General features: G+C 40.8%; 1 protein-coding gene across 1 annotated transcript in view; it reads left to right on the plus strand.

The window, feature by feature from the left end:
* LOC122799429 overlaps positions 1-2032 on the plus strand; it is a 27325-nt gene extending 25293 nt beyond the window's left edge. The window contains exon 3 of the mRNA XM_044068474.1: positions 1370-2032. Coding sequence (XP_043924409.1) covers positions 1370-1583 — 214 coding nt within the window. The 3' untranslated portion in view covers positions 1584-2032. The remainder of the gene's footprint in view (positions 1-1369) is intronic.
* Positions 2033-21121: the final 19089 nt, after the last annotated feature.

Here is a 21121-nt window from a genome sequence, read left to right on the forward strand (position 1 = left end):
TTTGGTAATTACAGACCAAAAACGACCTAAAAGAATATGCATGTTCAGAAGTTTTGCTCCAAATGCAGAAGGAGGTGCATATGAGCACAGAGAAGGAGCTTCCATGTGGATATGAAAGTTAAAAAATATCCTAAACAGACACTGGAAAGTAGAACAGACTATCTGTAACAGCATGCTTTTCAGTAATGTAACTGAAAAGAGATAATCTAAAACTGATTAGCGGCACAAAGAACTGTAACATTAAAAAAGGCAAAACTAGAGAAAACTGTGTAATGGGGACGTACATTAAAGCAGATGTGACTGAACTTTCCAGAAGGAATAGTCAGCAGAATGGGAGAACTAAGAGGAGCTTTGTAGGGAGGGGATTGAAATTAGGCTTTGTTTTAAGGCTGGTGAATGAATGCCTTGAGGAACATAATAATAGGAAGATACATAAAACAATGTGGCCAGGTAGATCAGGCATGGATGTCTCTGTTCAGGTGGCATCAGACAATGAAGAAATGCTGTGCACCTTCAGTGTTGGAAAGGTTAGTGGAATCCCTGCTGTGACAAAAAGCTTAGCACACTGTGTAAGCAAAGAGAGACAGTGTGTGTTCTAAGAGTATGTTTCAAAAGATGTAATGTACGATGTCGGATGAAGTGTTAATACAGCGGATGTATATTTTGCAGGTGAGTGATGTGTGAGTGCACGTTCAGCAATGTAGAAAGTATGATGTATCTTTTGTATGTCCAGGAAAATATTATGTCTTCTGTGGCACACATTGCCTTGCAGGTAGGATATAAATGCTATGATATGCGATAGTACAGTCCCCACATGGCAGATATGGGAGCAAAGTTACTCATGTTGAAAAGTTTTCATTGAATGTGTAGTTCTGTATTAATCAGTGCACAGTGTACGTAGGTCTAAGTTCTAAGCATGTGGAGGAGAGAGTGAATAGAGTGTTCTATCATACAGAATGACAGAACTCAGTACAGATATTTAAGTGAAACTGGATAGACAAAATTAATTTTTCTCTTACATGTATAATATCAATTTCTGGGACCAGTACTTTTGGCAAAAAGACCTTAACCTTCTAACAGCAACATTAAGAAGTAGCTACTTACAGACCCAGTGTAGCAGCTAAGGTCATTACTAAATGACTGGTGTTGGATGAGAAAGACAGCAGACCTGTGATTTTGTTAATATAGTGCCAGTTGTTGAAACTCAGATTGTGAGATGTTTTACAAAATTTGCAGTACCAGCTGTGAGCATGTTTGAAGTTTCTTGGTGTATGTAATAAACATAAATCAATTTTAATAATGAACATTGTTTTATAAAAAAAGTCAGAATACTTGTTGCATCCTACTAATGGTTGTTTATGATTTATAGGCATATAAAACAAGTAAAGAATGGAATATTGGAACTCACTTTGGATATCATGTTCCTGTTTAAGATGCTGAAAGATAATCATCATGAAGTCAGCCCAGAACTGACTGAGCTCATCTTAACGCTGAAGTGTATCAAACATAGCGTGTTGGTTTCCTGTGCCGAACATGGTGTGAATATTCTTCTGGCTCCTTTTATTGCAATAGCTTACAATTGATTCACACAGATGTGTTGTGCGGAGATTTTGCATAAGTTATCAACAGCTGTGACATGACATCTGAGACTCTACATCTAAACAGCAGCGTCATGTTTTTTCTTTGTATTCTTTTCCTTAATGGAATATGGACGTGCAATAACTTTAAATGAAGAAGATGTGTGTATGCCTATTTAGTAGGGTACAACACAATACAGAATCACACCTATAAACTCCAATGTCTGTATTTAGAACTATTAATTATAATTTGCACACATTTACCAGCTATTTGTAAAGCATCTCATTCAAAAATCAATAGATCCTTCACTAAATTATATGCACTTTAGTATTGATACATGTAAATAGTTTACAATTCCGTGCACTTTAATATTATGTTTATTCATGTAAATAGTTTATAGATCTATTTTTAAAATGCTTTCATTAATTTTTATTATACAGGGTTGTCTCAATAAATTATAAAATCCATATGTTTACTTTTTGTTTTCTTTCTGTGGTAGTCTGTATAAAATGAATGTATGCTATTAAATATTTTCTTTTGAAATCCTATTTCATTTTTTTATTTCATTTTTGTGCAATAACTGTTAGCTTGGCGTGATATGGAAAGGACAAAGATTAGAAAAAGTAAGTCCTTTTTTCTTTAAAATTATAGAAGGATGAGGGAAGAACTTATCGAGGCTTACAGGGCTTCAAGGATGAGTTCATGCTTGTTTGTTTTTCATTAGCTTAAAACAACAGATCAGGGGAGCCAAGCTTGATATGATCACTTCATAGCAACAAATGGTAACTATTTTGTTCACTGAGAGAATATTTAGTTGTAGAATTCTCTGCCAGGATGTACAAGACACAATCAGAATACAACCAAATACATATACAGTCGATAAAAAAATTATAGTAGAAGTTATGAGAGATTTAGTTATCAGGCATTATGGACTTTGACATTGTCTGTTTGATATGTTATACACAAGTACTTAATATCCCTATTTTTAAATGACGCTTGTGGAATTCATTTAGCACATCTTATTTATCTAAATTGATTAATCATTGCTAAAGCATCTATATTTTCAAAAAAAATGTGCTTCAAAGTAGTGACATTGAAGCATTGCAGAGCAGTATTAAATCACTTTTTGTAGGGGGCAAGTGCACTCCTCCTTCCAAATCGGGCAAGTTCCCGCATCGCCAATCTCTTTGTATGCATATCACCACCAAGATCACATATAAACTCAGAGAAAAGAAAATAAACTGAACTTTTTGCTTTTCTCAGCATCCCTCAAAACCAAAAATCATCTTATATACTAGATGTGATCTTTCTCCTGCAACATTGTCTGACAAAAAGTAACACCCTATAGTGTTACCAGACTGGTATAGGTATTCAGTTCAGTGCATGAATAACAGCAAAGCACATTGTATCCTAAAAAGATTTTTTTATAGATTAAATATGATTATGATGCAATGAATGTTCTGTTTTATAAGCTTAATTTGTAGTTGTGGATAAACTAAATTACCTCCAAGAATATTTTTTTCTGTAAAAAGGTCTTACATCCAAAGCTTGTTAAGTAATGTAATCTCAGGTCGCACCTAAGGAAAAAGGAAAAATTTTTGCCCACCATTACTGAACATCACTGGACAATACTTCTAAATATTGTCTGCTGTTTGACTGAATCCCTGGCATTGTGATGTGTACTAATTACTGATTACTGTGTTCAGAATTAGATTAATGGATTCAGGTTAATGGTATTCTTTGCTATGGCTACCATCAAAATATAATGAATAGTGTATTTACTGATAATGTATATTTTTAATTCACAGCTTCAAATTCTGAGACTTAATGGTGTAAGTCCTGGAATAGCTGGGCCAAATGTGTGAAAACAGGGACTCAGTGTTCTCTTTTCTGTGAGGCATGGCAATCTTGGAGTTAGTATATGTAAGTAGTGGTAGTATGGGGGTGCATTTCTCCTAAACTGGGGGGGGGGGCAGCAGGGGGTTTGCCCTCTGCAAAAAAAAAACTTTAAGGAACAACAGGGATTATCATAAAATTAAGGTTGTATCTACAGAACCCAGGTATAGCTATTCTCCCTCCTTAGACCCCGTTCCATGGACAGCTCCCTAGCCCATTCCTTGAGAGTCACCTTCTGGGTTGTCCATGCGCTCTACCAGAAATCTCTCTGAGGTTGATATTGTTAAGTTGGTGGATCAGATCTTGGCAGCCCGGGATCTCCCCTCATCTGCTCAGGCCCCTCTCCCTTCTGGTGCAGAGGGTATTTCTCCATCCATCCCCTACTTATTCTCCTCCTCTAACCTTTCCACAGGCTTTAGAGTTCTTGACTACAACCTCTCAGGTTTTGATGGCTTCGGTGCTGACAACACTTCTGTCTTTGACACTGAGTCTGGCTCTGGCTCCCTCAGTGCCTTTAGCACTGTCCAGTCCCCAGGACCATGTTTTCACCGTCAGGCCTGGGGATTCGATCTGGCCCGAGTTTCTCTATGGAGTCAACTGAATCTCTTCTGGCTGCACCAGCAGGGGACACATCCTTGGTTCCGGTCTATCAGGTGGGGCACTTAGGGCAGGGTATGACCCCGGTTCCGAGTATGTCTGTCTCGGTTCCAGGCTCCCATCCCTCCTCAGGGAGTCCTGCCTTTCAGGCTATGGAAAGAACTTTGGCCACTGCTTCATCTCAGGTGGCTCCTGGGATACTGGCATTTTCCCCTGAGACCTCAGGTTCTTCAGTTCTGCCTCCAACCTCGACTCCTTGACAGCAAGCACCAAGATTGCAAGACTTGCCTGCTAAAGAGACCCCCTCTTCTTAGTCCTCTTCAGATGTTCCTCTGAAGAACCTCCTTGGAAGAGATTGTGTAAGAAGAAGCACCTTGATTCTCTTGAAGAATCTATTACAGAGGACATGGATTTCAGTGAGGGGGAGGGTTCCCCATGGTCACTCTTGGAAGACGTCTCCTTTGGAGACATTCTTGAGATCCTAAAATAGAGGGGTGAATGAAAGGCCAAAGATACATCTTCTGAGGAATCTGTGTACTTGCAGGCCTTTGGTGTCCACCCATCTACCTCCTGGGTTACCCACCAGCTGATGACTTAATTAAACTGATCACTCAGTGGGCTTGGAAGGCTCCTGACTCTGTTGAACCAGTCCCCCAGAGACCTGACAAAATTCTTTCTGCTCCTGAAGACCAACCACATTAGGCTAAGGGCTTAGTAGTTGATACCATAGTGGTAGCAGCCACCACCAAGAAAGAAATAGCCAAGGAAAGTTCTACTGTCCATCCCCTGAACTGAGAGTCCAGGGCAATGGACATATTTGGAAAGCAGATCTATGTATCATTGACCTTCTCCATCAGGTCCTTGAATTTTTTGGCACATTTCACAAGACTTCAAAGGGATCTGGTCAAAGAGCTGTGAGATACCCTGGTGGGAGCAGTCACTGAGATGGTCCAAGAAAAAGTGGCCTCCAGCTAGCTACTCTGGATTCTATGTCAAACTCGTCCATGAGGCTCATTGCACATGCAGCCGAAGGGGTGAACAAATCAGCAGCTTCAGTTATTGCTAATGAAAGACATGCTTGGATGTGCCTATGTGAGTTTGTGGAACCATTCAAGTCTTCCTTCTTCAATGCTGCCTTTGACAGATCCTCTTTGTTTGGTCCCAAAGAAAAGGAAACTATCCAGGTGTGAAAAAGATGGAAAGACTTTGTCTACTGTGGGTGTATATTTTTCCAGTCCTCAATGATCCTATTCCTGGAGTCAGAGAAGTGGCAAGATGTGGTTCAAGAAATCCCAGAAGCCTTTCCAAGACACACGAGGTTCAGACTCCCGTCAGGGCAGAGGGTGGAGTTACAATGGAAGATGCTGTCCCAGAGGCAGGGGTGGTCCGCAGAATCAGAGGTTATTTAATCCCCTTCACCTTTTACCCGAGAACCCCAGCAAGATTCCCTGACATTCCACCTACTCAGAGAGTTCAAGCCGCAATAGAAGTACAAAAGCTGGTAAAAAAAAGAGTCATCCAAGAAGTCCCACCAGACCAATCAGGATCCAGTTTTACTCAGGATTCCTTTTAGCGCCAAAGAAAACAAGGGACTGGAGACCAATTTTGGATCTCAGCATTCTAAACAAATTTGTCCAACAGACAAAATTCCGAATGGTTATAGTTCAGTCAATTCTCCCCTTCTTAGAAAAAGATGATTGGATGTGCTCTGTTGACTTTCAAGATGTGTATTACCATATAAAAGTGGACAAATTCTCGAGAAAGTTTCTCCGCTTCTGAATAGGAGCCAGTCATTTCCAATTCAGAGTGCTGTCCTCTGGCCTCACCACAGCCCCCAGGGTGCTCACCAAATGTATAGCAGCAGTCATGTCACATCTGAGGCTGCACGGAGTCTGAATGTTTCCTTATCTGGATGACTGGCTCCTCACTGCTCCCACCAGGCATCTATTACTGCAGACTACAGACTTCATTATGAAGCTATCCCATCAGTTGGGCATCACGGTCAATCCTGCGAAATCTCAGATAATCCCTTCTCAGGACATGGAATTCATCGGAGCTCGCCTCAACACTGTATCTTGTATAGCATCATTTCCCCTACACAGGTTACAGAAATTAGAGGAAAGAAAATTACTTTCACTGGAAAACTGTCAGAAGCTTCAAATAAAAAATTGTGTTCATTAATACAACAGATTTGTGTATTGTGTATATAGATCAAGAAACCTTGATCTGTTTGGAAAAAGAAGCATCTTTGGAAGTGCACGAATATAAACAACAAAACCTAGAGATATTTGAAAAGTATAATAAAGAAATAAGGACATGGGAAAGAAAGAGAGATATGATATGGTACAATATTTATGCAAAGGAGAAAGCCAAATTAATCAATATAAAGAAGGCAGCCCCAAAGATATTCCAAAAGAGATCCAGGCAAAGGTATCTGGATATGGATAATTTCACAATAAAAAAATAAAATCAAAAAGAGGGAATGTAGAAATGAAGATTAGTAAAGTAGAAGTTAAAAAAACAGAAGTTGAAGTTATGGAGTGCCTGCAAAGTGAAGGATTTGGTGTAGGTTCATAGGTAGGTACTAGGTTATCTGCCCGAGGACATTTATAAGCCTAGCCAGACATTCTTGAGATCCTAAAATAGAGGGGTGAATGAAAGGCCAAAGATACATCTTCTGAGGAATCTGTGTACTTGCAGGCCTTTGGTGTCCACCCATCTACCTCCTGGGTTACCCACCAGCTGATGACTTAATTAAACTGATCACTCAGTGGGCTTGGAAGGCTCCTGACTCTGTTGAACCAGTCCCCCAGAGACCTGACAAAATTCTTTCTGCTCCTGAAGACCAACCACATTAGGCTAAGGGCTTAGTAGTTGATACCATAGTGGTAGCAGCCACCACCAAGAAAGAAATAGCCAAGGAAAGTTCTACTGTCCATCCCCTGAACTGAGAGTCCAGGGCAATGGACATATTTGGAAAGCAGATCTATGTATCATTGACCTTCTCCATCAGGTCCTTGAATTTTTTGGCACATTTCACAATGTCAGCTTTTGCCACCCCATTGATTAATTAACTGATCCTCTGTCAAGCAGAGCCAGTGAAGTGATCCCAGGAGTGTATTTTCTGTTACCCATCCTCTCGTCAAGGTTTCTCTTGAAGAGTGTTAGTGAGGGGCTTTGCCTGATGTAATTTGGAATTTTGTTCCAAAGCATGGGGAGTCTCTGTGACAGGAATCTATCCCTCCAGCATGTTCTATTTATTGTTGTGGCGAGGTTTAGCTCACTAGAGTGTGTGGCTCACAGTGACTTGGATTTCTTGAGGTGGAGCATGTCCATCAATTCTGAGTTGGACATGGCTTTGTAAGACAGGCAGAGATCACCTCTGAGTAAGCGATATACCACTGAGTACAGCCGGAGTTTTTTCAGTCAGGCTGCATAGGACATATGTTTGAGGCCAGTAATCCTCTTGGTAAGGTACTTTTGTGGTCTTTTCAGCTGTTGGAAGTGTCTTGTGAGGTACATCCCAAATGGGGCATTGTACTCTATGATGGGTCTAATGAGTGACGAGCAGAGGGGTACTATAACCTCTTTATTTCTAGATGCAAACCCTTTAGTAATTAGATGGGCCACATAGAAGGATTTCCTAACTACTTTGGCAATATGATTGTCAAAGGAGAGATTACTATCTACCTGGGTCCCCAGATCTCTTATTACCTCTTCTGTATGCAACCTATGTGGTAATTCGTGGGTGTTTTGTTTTTCCCAAATGGGATGACTATGCATTTTTTGGCATTTAGCTTGAGGCCATGACTTTGACACCAGGTGTCCGTCTCAGTAAGGCCCTTTTGGAGGATGTCCGTGTCAGCCGGAGAGTCAATTATGGCTCCCAGTTTGCAGTCATTGGCAAACTTGGTCTGCCATAGTCCTCCTGTGTTTGCCTGTACCTCTGAGAAGTATATGCCAAACAGTAGGGGTCCCAAAACCGAGCCTTGCGGGACACCACTTGTGAATGGTTTAGAGCCCGCTATTCTTACCGTGTGAGTTCTGTCTGTAAGCTAGTTGGCAACCCATCTTGTGACTTAGGGGTTTATGTTCAGGCTGGTGAGTTTTTCTGTAATACCCGAGTGGGGAATGGTGTCGAAAGCCTTGGCAAGGTCAAGGTAGGCCGTGTGAACCACCTTTCTCCTCATCAATGGCTTTGGTGACTGTCTCAAAGACATCAACCAGGTTTAGTAGACATGATCTGCCCTTAACAAAGCCGAACTGGGTCAGGTCAAGTGTTTGGAGGTTCCCAAAGTCTTTGTTAATGAGTTCCATGATGATGCGCTCCATAGCCTTGCAGACCAGTCTAGTCAGGCTTATGGGGCAATAGTTACCATGGTCAGTTGTGGCCTCTCCTTTGTGGAGAGGAATAACCGTTGCAGTGCGCCATTCTATGGATACACCCCCTCCTTTTGTGTTTCGGTCCGTGTTCTGTGGCCGAAACGTGTGGTATGAGTTGTCGACGTTCTCCATCCTGAGGAGTGCTTCAAGCGCGTGCATTTTGAGATTTAAACTCCTGGCGTTAAGTAGCATAACCCTCAGTTTTTTGTTAATTGTGCTATTTACGGAGGTAGGTTTGACTTTTGAGCCTTGCCTAAAAAAGGCACTATGGGGACAGCAAGAGCCTTGGCCAGTATTCGAAAGCCTATGGGTGACAGGTGCAAGCCGTCTCTTGTGAAGCAACGTGGCTTGTCGAGCATGTCATCCCAGGCTGACAGATACTGGATCCCCTTTGAATGACACCAGAAGCTTAGCCAATTGTTGAAATTGATCATTTTTCTTTATACTGAGGTATCATTCTTGTTGAGGGCAGGATGATTCTCAGGGTCAGGGTCATACCAGACTGGGCTGCATGATCAGACAGCTCTTCCATGTCTCTTTTCATGTAGTCCAGGGAGGTACGTCTCAGGTCATTCACACCAGCATGAACAATGACAGTCATATTTGTACTTGTTTTGGCGTGACCTGAGTGCTTGTGTTATGTGGTGGATTCTGACTCCCGACAGGCAGCTAACAGTAACCTTCTGCTTGTCCAGGCTAGTGAGTGGGACATCAGTGTGCCTGACTATAGAGTCACCTATTACTAGTGTGTTAGATATGTTATTTTGCCTTAAGGGCTGTGATTGTGTGGCACACAGATTTTGTGTTTTATTTGTTGTCTGGTTTGTGACAGGTAGTGCAGGTTGTTTGGGTGTCTGCTTTGGAGGTCTCTGATGATTTTGCAGGTTTTTATTTAGAGCCTCCGAGTATGTTTTTGTGTATTTATGTGTATTTTTTGCCAGTGCTGTTTTAGTAGGTCTGTGTGTGGCTAGAAGTGTGGTGCAAGTGTTAACCTTCTCCTCTTGACTGACTGTTCCAGTCTTGGGTGGAGGCAGCTTAGATTCCAGATTCGCTGTATAATTGCATCTCTTGCATATGTTAGTGTTTTGTGGTAGGAGGAGAGGGTTGTCTGTGTACATGAGGCAGTTGTAACATTGCCTCATGATACCCAGATTCACCAGCTGGACTGGAGAGTGCACCTGAAGTTGCCCTTTGGTCATGCCTGAATAGTAGGGTGAGCTGCTTAGTCACTTGGTTGGTGAGGGGTGAATAAAGAGCCTTGCCCTGCTGGGCAATCAGTGTCAGGGTATATTAGTGCTTGCTATTAGGTCTGAGCAAGTGCTGGGCTTTAAGATGCTTATTGAGTGCTTAGGTTGAGAGTTAGACTAGTTTCAGGGGAAAAACTGAAGAGGAGACTTAGTGGAGCCGGGAATAATTTAACCATAGCTAACCGCCACTGCCTGGTGCGCACAACCATGCAAACATGGTTTTTATAGTAGGGAAATGAAAGAGAGAGAAATTAGCCCAAAATGGCCAATAAACTACTAACTTCTGGGCTGGAACTACTCCTCCAGGCACAGATAGGTTGCTCAAAGCTCCCCTCTCTCACAGGTGAACAGAGAAACTTCCTTCTATCCAAGTAAGGTATGGGCAACTCAGAAACTAGTATCACAGCCCTGAATTCAGCACTAGCCTGAAAATTGGACTATACTAGCTTAGAAAGGCGGGAAACAAGGAAATTTTTTTTGTTTTTTTTTAAAGATATGGCAAAAACAGTAAAAAATACACTTAAAACAACTTTAAACGACTACAAACGATCAGAAAAGGCTATCGCACTTTACTGTGTAGCCTACAACAGTTAAACAAATTATTTAAACAAAAAACTTTTTAAAGTGCAGGCAGTCAAATAAGGACAATATGTGAAAAAAAAAACAAGCTTTTAAATCACAATAGAAGGTCTAACACAGATTACTTCATAGCAAGATGGAATGAGTCCCCAAAGTAAGGAGAAGCAGAAAGATCAGGAGACATCTGAAGAAGACGTATGGGCATGAGAAAGAAAAAAAGATTTAATACGGTGTAATATTTATGCAAAGGAGAAAACAAAACTAACGAATACAAAAAGAGCAGCACCAAAGACATTTGAAGAGAAATAGAGGCAAAGGAACCTGGACATGGAAAACTTTACAGTACAAAAAATAAGAAGACAGAGAGGAAAAGGAGATTAGTAAAGGAGAAGTTAAAGAAATAGGGAAAGAAATGTGTATTCTGCAGTATCTCTCTATTAGAATCACTAATCATTTCCTGTTTATGTTCTGTCACTGTACTCTGCAATTGGATCTGTTTATAAAATGTTTTTACCTATGTCTGACAATAAGTGTATTTGTAAAATGTTATGATTTAATTGCTATGTAATTGTTGTAATGTTTTGGAGCTTTTCTCCCCATGCCTCTGCGGAAAATGGATATATATCCAGTCGAACTATCCCGGTCAACAAATGTAAAATAAAATAAATAAATAGAAATTGAGGTTATGGAGTACCTGCAAAGTGAAGGATTAGTGTAGAAAATTTAATTCAGAAAGCACCACAACAGGATAGAGCAACAGATATCCAAATTAAGGGGAATCTAGTGGAACAGGAAGCAATTGGTCAGGTGCCATATGAAGATATTTTGGAGCCTGCCACAGGAAACCAGTATAAGTGTTCACTTGAAACTAGACAGCAAGGGATGGACCAGGAAACTGTGGAAACTCTGATGCAGTCACTGTTGAGGAGTGATAGGCCAGTGAGTTCCCATATGACAGAGCAATGGATGGCATAGGATGAAACTGAAGAGAACGTGCCACAGGAAGATGCTATAGAACTTTCTATAGAATGCCCACAGAAAATGGAATACAAGGGATGTGCCCTCATTTTGGAAGAAAATGAGCTAAGAGAAGAGTTGCTTGATTTAATTGACATAGATAGCTATATTAAAAGCAATGAAAGAAATAGACTGCAGAAGGTCAATAAAACCCAGAAAGTCAGAAGTCTGATAAAAACAAATAAATGCAGTAATTAGGACTGTTCATAGAGATCCATGCGATATAACAGAAGTAAACAGGATATATTAATGTGCAGCTAATTTAATAACTGATAAAGTTATACCACAAGAAGACAGGGTAGTGAGGGAAAGGAAAGGTAGAAATTGAATACCATCATGGAAATATCAAACAGAGAAAACTATAAAGCAATTAAGACAAGTGTCACTGTTAGAAGACTATAGAGGAGGGAACAGATCAATAAAAATACTAAGAAAGATAGATGTGATAAAAGCAATGCACGGTTATCAGAACAGATCAGAATTTATCATGCACTATCACAAATAACAAACTAAACATGTCAGCACTGGTGGAAAAACGTAGACGATACACACATAAATATAAAGGAAAAGTACAAAATAAGCAGTTTATTGATGACCCAAAAAGGTTTTATAGAGAATTGGGAAACAAGGAAAAAGGAATAGAAAGACCACCAAAAAAAGAAATAGATACATTTTGGAGAAGTATCTATGAAGATCCTGTGGAACATAACAAAGATGCTAAATGGATAGAAGAAGTAAAAGAAAGAATAAGAAGTTTAAAGGTACAGGATATGAAATGGGATGAAATAACAGCCAGAGAGACAGAAACAAAGTTAAGAAAAATCTCTAATCAGAAAACTCGAGGCCCAGATGCAGTACCTAACTTTTAATTAACATCTTTGCACAAAGATTTAGCCATGAGTAAGAACTATTTATATGCGCACCCTGGACAGACACCAACCTGGCTAACAACAGGAAAAACAATGCTCCTACTTAAGAGTGAGCCTGCAAGCTACCCTAAAAATTATAGTCTAATAACTTGGCTTCCAATGACATATAACTATACATGGGAATTGATGCTGACAGAGTTTATACTCATTTAGAAGAAAACTCAACTATGGCAGTAGAACAAAAGAGCAATAAAAGAAAGTCATATGTAACAAAGGATCATTTGTTGTTAAAGTCATAATGGAGAAATGTAAAAAGGGGAAGAATCTAAGTATGGCATGGATTGACTACAAAAAAGCATTTGATAGTATCCCACATTCATGGATAAAAGAGTGCTTAAAAATGTGTAAGATACACCCTACACAGATCGATTACATTACAGTGACCATGAAACAGTGGCAGACCACTTTGCAATTAAGCCATGATAAAGGACAAATTATTGTCCCAGGGAAAACAATTAAAACAGGGATATTACAGGGTGACTCTGTGTCACTGTTGCTATTCTTCCTTGCCCTTCACCCATTAAACTGCCTACTTAGCTTAGGCCATGGCTATAATTTGGGTCCTAGAAAACAACTAAGTGTAAAGACTTCTCATCTTCTCTTTGTTGATGATTTAAAACTGTATAGCTCATCAGATGAGGAACTGAAAGCACAACTGCAGGTTGTCAAAACTTTTTCAGATGATATAAGAATGTCATTTGGTCTTGATAAATGTGCAAAAGCAACCTTTAAAGCAGGCAAACTGCAGCACCAGGAAAACATCAGTTTGGGACAAGAATGAGATATAAAAGAACACGAGCAAGAGGGGAGTATATAAATATTTGGGAATTGATGAAGGATCAACAATAAAACATGAACAAATGCAAATAAAACTAAGTAAGGAATATTTTGCAAGACTTAAATTAATCCTGAAAACAGTGTTGACATCTAAGAACACAATCCAAGCTACAAACCAATTTGCTCTTCTTGTCCTAACTTGCAGTTTCGGAGTGATTGTCTGGCCCCAAAACATGTTGGATAGATTAGATAGGAAAACAAGAAGGATGCTTCATGTTCACCAAACGATTTATAAAAAACAGTGTATACCAAGATTATATATTCCCCGTTCCAAAGGAGGGATGGGCCTCCTTGCAATTGATTACATATGTAGATCTGCAATCATGGGACTCCACACATATCTGCTGACCTCACAAGATCCAAACTTAGTGAAAGTTTTGAAACATGAGGAGAATGAATTTGAGATGACTTCTCTGCTTAATCTAGCAGAAGCATATTGGCATCAAGCAGGAATAGAAATCAAACCAGAAGTAGATACAAATCAGGCAGCAACTGAATGTGCCAAAAAAAAGAAAGAATATAAGGTGAAGGATCAGATGAGAAGGCAATAAATGTGGAAAATGCATAAATATAGTTGCAAGTATAGTACATTTCTGGAAGAACCTCATGTTGATCAGGAACAAATGCAGGATTGGTTAAGGAGAGACAAATTCAAACCAAGAGATGAAAGGTTAATATTGGCGGCCCAAGATAGTGGGCTATGTACATTCTGGTTTACAAAGTCCATTGAACATGTGGGAGAGACAGGCAAATGAAGGTTTTGTAAAACCAAATTGGAAACAGTCATACATCTCTTTGCTGGTTGGATATACTAATGGCAGAAGGACTGTAAACTGAAAGGCATAATAATGTGGCAAGACAGTTGGACTGGGGATTGTACAAACATTATGGTATTGAAGTGGCTGAAAAACACTGGAAACATGAGCCACAAAGCATCATAGAAAATGATGAAGTTTATATCACATGGGATCACCCATTACCAACAGTTCAAAAGACAGATGCTAGAAAACCAGATATAGTGGTAGATGAAATGACAAAAGTAGCATTGATTATTGAAATCACCACACCCAGTGACTACAGTGTGTTGTGTACAGAGAGACACAGTCATACAATATCAGGATCTGTAGGCAGAAACGAGAGCAATGTGGAAGAAAGATACCTAGACAAGTCCAATAGTAGTAGGAGCAACGGGTCTTATAAAAAAAGAATCTATAATAGTGTTTAGATATGTTACCAATCCATGTAACCCTGAATGAATTGCAAAAGGAGTCATTACTGGACACATTGAGGGTGCTGCGAAGAGCACTTTTGGCTGACATCAAAGATTGAAACAATACTATGAACTTTAATCATATTTTGACTTAGGAATGGAGTCCATTATCATCATGGTATTAGAAACCCAAAAGATTTAGAGAAATTAAGAAAAGGTTACAGAAAATACAGTTGCAGGTTCATACTCTTCGTCACTCAAACAAAATTCCTGCTCAGCATATTCTGCAGGCATTGGGCTCCATGGCAGCAGTGATCACATTAGTTCCATTAGCATGATTTCACCAGTGGTTACTTGCAAGCCAGTGGTCTATTCTCACCTATTCTCACCCAACACATGGATAATCTAGTTTTCATATCCAGTCGATGCAAGAACGACCTAACCTGGTGGATACACTCAGAGGAGATTCTTCTAGGCCATTCCTTTGTTCCCCCACATCAGATAAAGAAGTTATGTCTTACCATAACGTTCCATCTGTGTTGTCGAGCTTCATCTATTCTTGTATCCCTCCCACCTGCCCCCTCCTTTAGACTTCTGGTGGAGTGACATCCTGTCCTGGGTTCTTATTGTTATGGATACCTTGGGCAAGGTTTCTGACTTATATTTTACAGTCTTCTTCTGTCTGATTGCAAACTCAATCTGAGGTAATGTGGAGAGGGGCATTGTGGGCAGACTTGCAGCTAGAAAAAATTTTTTTTGGCTCACGCAAGCTATATGATGGCTGGATCAGTTCCGAGGATCAGAACTGTAACCCACTAGCCAAGAATAGATGAAGATCGACAACACAGATGGAACGTTATGTTTTTTTGATTCTGTAGAAGCCCAGTGTTTGTGCTAAGCTGCTTTCTGTGCAGCTGTGGCTAGCAGTGCACTGTATAGATGCAAACACTTTCAAGTTAAAATTTTCCTTTGAATAACTATCTGTGCAACCCTCCTGTGTCCCCCTGCTGCTCTAGGAGCATCTGAGTTGCACACAGAGCAGCATTGTCATGTTGGATAGCTCCATTTCACACCGAGTATGCCACCTATTCTTCATCCATGTGCTATCATCCCAGTCCAGTTAAATCTCCCCAGTCTTCTCCCTGGGTAAACCCATAGTAAAAACCTGAAACCATGAATAGGCACTTTCCTGCTATCTCTGTGGCCAGCATGTTGGACATGGGAATCCAGAGGCAATGTAGCAATTGTCTCGTATTCTGATAACTACTAAAACCTGAAACAAACAACAAACAAACAAACAAACAGTATGTGAGAGATGTAGTTACACTATGAAAATTTAAACATGACTCTCACATACTATCAAAACAAATGACAAATCAGTTGTCAGCACACACACATAATTTCTTTCACTAAATAAGGTCTCAACACATAAACCCACGTATGCAGAGGTAGTGACAAGTAACCTACCAAGACCTCAGAGTCCTCCTGTATTCTTGCCCTCAGAAACCACTTGCAAACAAAACCAAGTTAACACCAGCCACTACACATAAATATATATATCACAGTGTCTCCACAAGCAAGCCCCTGAGGCAAAACACCTCATATTTAAACTTCTTGGTCATAAGAGACTCCATCATGAGACACATGGATGCCCCCTCACCAGGTTGAATAAAGAGAGGGCTACAGTCAGTTGCCTTTCAGGGGCCCCGGATTCACCAGATCACACAGGCACTCAGGTTACTCAACCACAAACACCAGTATGACTTAGCCACAGTCCATGTGGGTGGGAATGACCTGAAACGTACCTCCCTGAGCTATATGAAGAGAGACATAATAGACCCCTCTGAATACGTGTCACAGGCTGGTATGAGCCTCACATTAAGCAGCATTTTACCCTCAATACCACAATACAAACAGAACATTACTGACTTCTATAATTGGCTTAACTACTGATGTCTTTTCAAGGGGATCCAGTATTCGCCAGCCTTGGATGACATGATCAACAGACCACGCTTCTTTGCCAGAGATGCTCTGCACCTGCCGCCGCTAGTCTTTTGAATACTTGTGAAGACATTAGCCATCCCCATTGTGCCTTTTTTAGGCAGTGCCAAACCAACTGACCTACCAACATAATACATTTTTCTAATGCCAACTACTGCTTAATTCTAGCAGTTTTAACAAGAAACTGCACTTCCTGGGAGCTCTCTTACCCTGGAAAATGCTGATATTTGTGCAGTTACAGAGACATGGTTCAAGGTTGTGGAAAGCACTCCAGCAATGCAAGGCTCCAATGCCTATTACACATTCAGATCACCCTTTGAAAAGAAAAAAACAAAAAAAACAAAAGGAGGTGTTTCCATTTACATGAAAAATAATCACACCTCGAGATTGGTCAAGCAGGAGGAGTCGCTTGAGCTACTCCATGTCTAGCTGGCCACAGGCCTGATCCCCCACCATATCATTGCTAGCTGCAGGTCCCCAACCATGAACTACAAAAACTACTCCCCATACCTGAAGTTACTAGAATCACTTACCATTCAGCCCAACACACTAATCATGGGTGATTTTAACTACTCCTCTATAAACTGAGAAACATACATGCCCACTAACAAGCAGGCTTACAGATTCCTGAACTTTGTCAATGTAAATGGTCTGGAACAGCTGGTCTGCACTCCCACGAAAGGCTCAGATATCCTTGACATAGTACTCACAAACATGGGGGAGCATTGCACCCCCCCAAGAGTAATGTCCTCATAGGATCATTGGATCATAAGAGATTACTAGGTTATTGATTCGGAGGTCATTTTAAACCTAGGCGTTTCAAGCCAATATAATATCATAGAGGTCCTAGTCAATACCCAATATTACATTTAGTGATGACTGCCCATGTCCAGGAGAGATGTGGGCACTATCCCCGATAAGAATTTACGGTACCCCATCCACTCATCCAGGTTCCTCTTGAACAGTTTTATAAAGATGCTCTGTTTCACATGAATTGATAGCCTGTTCCAGAGATATGACAGTTACTGGGAGATAAATCTGTCCCTCCAACATGTTCTATTTAAGTTGCAGGTCATATTTACACCAGAGAAAGACACCTCCTCAAAAAGAAAAAAAATTAATAAGCCACAGCAAGAAACCGCAAAGCTAACCCTTAGATCAAAACAAGATCAGTCTCTAGCACTTGAAGATCTCAAAATGGCACTGCAACCTCTGCAAACTGAAATCCAAGGTTTCTCTCACAACTTAGCCACATTTGGATCCAATCTAGACCAAATTATGCTCAGGCCTGAGCAAAATGAAGCAAAATCAATGGAGAATGAAATCAAAATAAAATAAAATAAACAAAATCTACAGGAAAATGACAACACCTTCAAAGAATTACACCAAAAAATGTTAGACCTAGAAGCCAGAAGTAGACAAAATAATATTATTCTAAGAGGTATTCCTAAATCTTTTGATAATGCCCAGCTCATTGCTATAGTCAAAGAAGTTCCAAGCTCAGTACTGGATAATAAACATCTCCTAAATGACATAATAATTGAAAGAGCCCACAGATCCATCAGGCATTCTCAACTCCAAGAAACCCCAAGGCAAATCTATGTCAGACTGCTTAATTCAGCAAACATTCAAAACATTCTTATGGGATACAAAGCAAAAAAGGATCTTTACATGGAGACGTCACAAAGTTGCTATTACCCAGGATCTTCCTCTAGAACTTAAACTAAAAAGACAAAAACTCAGCAAATACTGTTCTTACCTTCTGGAAAATAAAATCCGTTTCATAGGTTCATAGGTTGGTGCTAGGCTATTGGCCCTAGGGCCTATACAAGCCTAGCCATAACAATTCCCTGGATATTTCTTCCCACAATATTTACTTCCCTGGATCCCTGTCTAGCAGGGTGACTGACATGATCCCCGGAGTGAATTTCCTATCTCCCATCCAATCGTCAAGGTTCCTTTTGAAGAGGGCCAAGAGGCGCTGTGCTTGACATATATGGGCAGTCTATTTCAGAGTATGGGGAGTCTCTGGGTCAGGAGTCTATCCCTCCAGCATGTTTTGTTCATTGTGATGACAAGGTTTAGATCCCTGGAGCATGTGGCTCTGAGGGGTTGGGATTTCTTTAAGTGGAGCATGTCCAACAGCTAAGGATTTGATATGGCCTTGTATGTTAAGCAGAGATCGCCTCTGAGTAGACGATATGCCACAGAGTATAGCTGGAGTTTTTTTTAGACGGTCAGCATATGGCATCTGCTTTAGGCCAGTGATTCTTTTAGTGAGGTATTTCTGTGGCCTTTCCAGCTGTTGCAGATGTTTTGTGAGGTACATACCAAATGGGGCGTTATACTCTATAACAGGTCTAATGAGGGATGAGTACAGTGGGACAATGACCTCCGTTTTTCTGGATGAAAATCAATTAGTGATGAGGTGTGCCACATAGAAGGATTTCCTGACTGTTGTGGCAATGTGGTTATCGAAGGTGAGACCACTGTCCACCTGTGTCCCTAAGTCTCTCATCACACTTTCAATGTTTAGTGTACTGCCACCTATGTGTAATTCATGGGTACATGTTTTTTTCCAAAGGGGATAACTATACATTTCTTGGCATTAAGCTTGAGCCCATGGCTCTGGCACAAAGCATCTGTTTCTGTAAGGCCCTTTTGTAGAATATCCACATCATTTGGGGATTAAATAATGGCTCCCAGTTTGCAGTCATCTGCAAACTTTGTTAGCCAGAGTCCCTTAGTGTTGGCCTGTACTTCAAAGAAGTAGATGCCAAACAAGAGTAGTCCCAGGACTGAACCCTGAGTTGCTCCACTTGTCACTTGTCTGGAGCTGGATTTGGAGTCGGCTACTTTTACAGTCTGGGTTCTGTCAGTAAGCCAGTTGGCAACCCATCGAGTGACGTAGGGATTTATGCCCAGCTTAGTAAGTTTATCTATGATTCCAGAGTGGGGGATGGTGTCAAAAGCCTTGGCGAGGTCCAGATAGGTTGTATGGACCGCCTAATCCTTGTCCACAGCTCTGGAGACTGATTCGAAGAAGTCTATCAGGTTCAGGAGATAAGATCGGCCATTCACAAACCCAAACTGGGTGGGGTCCAGTGTTTGAAGGTTGCCAATGTCTTTGTTTATAAGTTCCATGATAATGCGTTCCATGCCCTTGCAGATCAGGCTCATCAGACTGATGGGACAGTAGTTCCCGGGATCCAAGGTGGATCCCCCCTTGTGGAGTGGGATAACTGTAGCTGTGTGCCACTCAGTGAGCACGAAGCCCGAGGAGAGGTTATGATTAAACTTGACACTTAGGTGAGGTGGCCAGTTCATTTTGTAGTTCATGTAGTACACAGCCCGGGATGTCATCAGGTCCCATGGATGCTGTATTCTTAGCTTTGGAAAGTGCGGTTTCTACCTGTGTGGCCGTGATTACCGGAATTTGGCAATCTTTTGGTATTGAGATGGGCCCTTTAGGGGTGAGAGGGGGGGTGAAGTTGGCACTAAATCGATCTGCCAGGATATTGGCAATATCCTTGGGATCAGTATATTTAATGCCATTCTGTTGTAGCTCAGAGCAGATCTGAGCATTGACATTTAGATTCTTGACATAACTATAGAATGCTTTGTGGTTGTCTTTGGAATCTTTGGCAATTTTATTTTCATAACTAGGTTTTGAAGATTTTATGAGGGATCTCAGCTTCTTACTGAGGCTGGTAGGGGAGAGTTTTGCATCCTGGGATTTTTTCCTCTTTTCTGCAACAGTTTCTTCCTTCTGTTGTATAGTTTGTTTATAGCAGGTTACCAACAGATTGGCTTCTTGTTTTGGAAAACAGCATCTTGGTTTTATTTGGAAAGGCACGATTCATGCACGAGTCGATGTGCTCGTACAGTGCCTTAGTGTAGAATTCAGCAGTCAAACTTTCAGATCACATCTGTATGGGTGTCATGAAGTTTGTCACTTATGAGTTGAGTAGCATGAAGTTGGCTTTGGAGAAGTTTCTTACGGAGGTTTCCTTACTGGGGGGTGGGGGTGGGATGTGGATGTCAAGGGTGATTTGCTTATGGTCAGACCTGACCAATGAGGGGGTTATCACTGGTGTGGATCATCTATCTCCCATGTTGGTAATGACTAGGTCTAGGATATTGGAGCCCTTGGTTGGACAATGGATTAGTTGATCCAGGGTGTTGGAATTTATGAATTCCAAGAACCGTTCGGAAAAGGTGTTGGTACCCGAGTAGTTTTCCCAGTTAATGGCAGGGTAGATGAAATCACCCAGTATTAGGGTGCTTAGTTGTGTCTTAATATTTTCCAGTTTCCAAATGAAATACCCTGCCACTTTAATCTTCATTCATAGTGATACCAAAATATCAGTTGAAACCCCTGAAGAGGCTAAATCCATTTTCCTACGGATCTTTAAAGTGAATCCGGCATGAATCAAGTTATTCAGCAAGCCCTGATGCATCCGACAGCTGAATCAAGAAGTTTTCGCCTTCCTTCATGATTTAGACTCTGTTTTCAGCAGCATAGTGTCCGTTATCATCTCGGCATTCCATTTCCCGGAATGCTGCTCAGCTCTACAGAAAAACACTCTTTGACCCGATGACATCATCGCATTTCCTGCTCCAAAGGCTTACTGGGATCAACTGAGTACCTGTTCTAAGCCACGATAGCTCAAAATAGGCTACAGTAACTGAAAAGCCTGTATTGAATGGATCCTGATATTTAAACTGCCGCATCTTCATTGCTAAACATCAACATGCAACGGAAAACAAAAGATTCTGCATAACGTACCCTTGAGTGACTGCATAATCCAGAAACCCTGAACCAAGTAACTGCAACAACTTATAAC

The sequence above is a fragment of the Protopterus annectens genome, chromosome 4.part0, assembly GCF_019279795.1.
Source record: "Protopterus annectens isolate FY-2018-M chromosome 4.part0, PAN1.0, whole genome shotgun sequence".
Taxonomy (NCBI): domain Eukaryota; kingdom Metazoa; phylum Chordata; order Ceratodontiformes; family Protopteridae; genus Protopterus; species Protopterus annectens.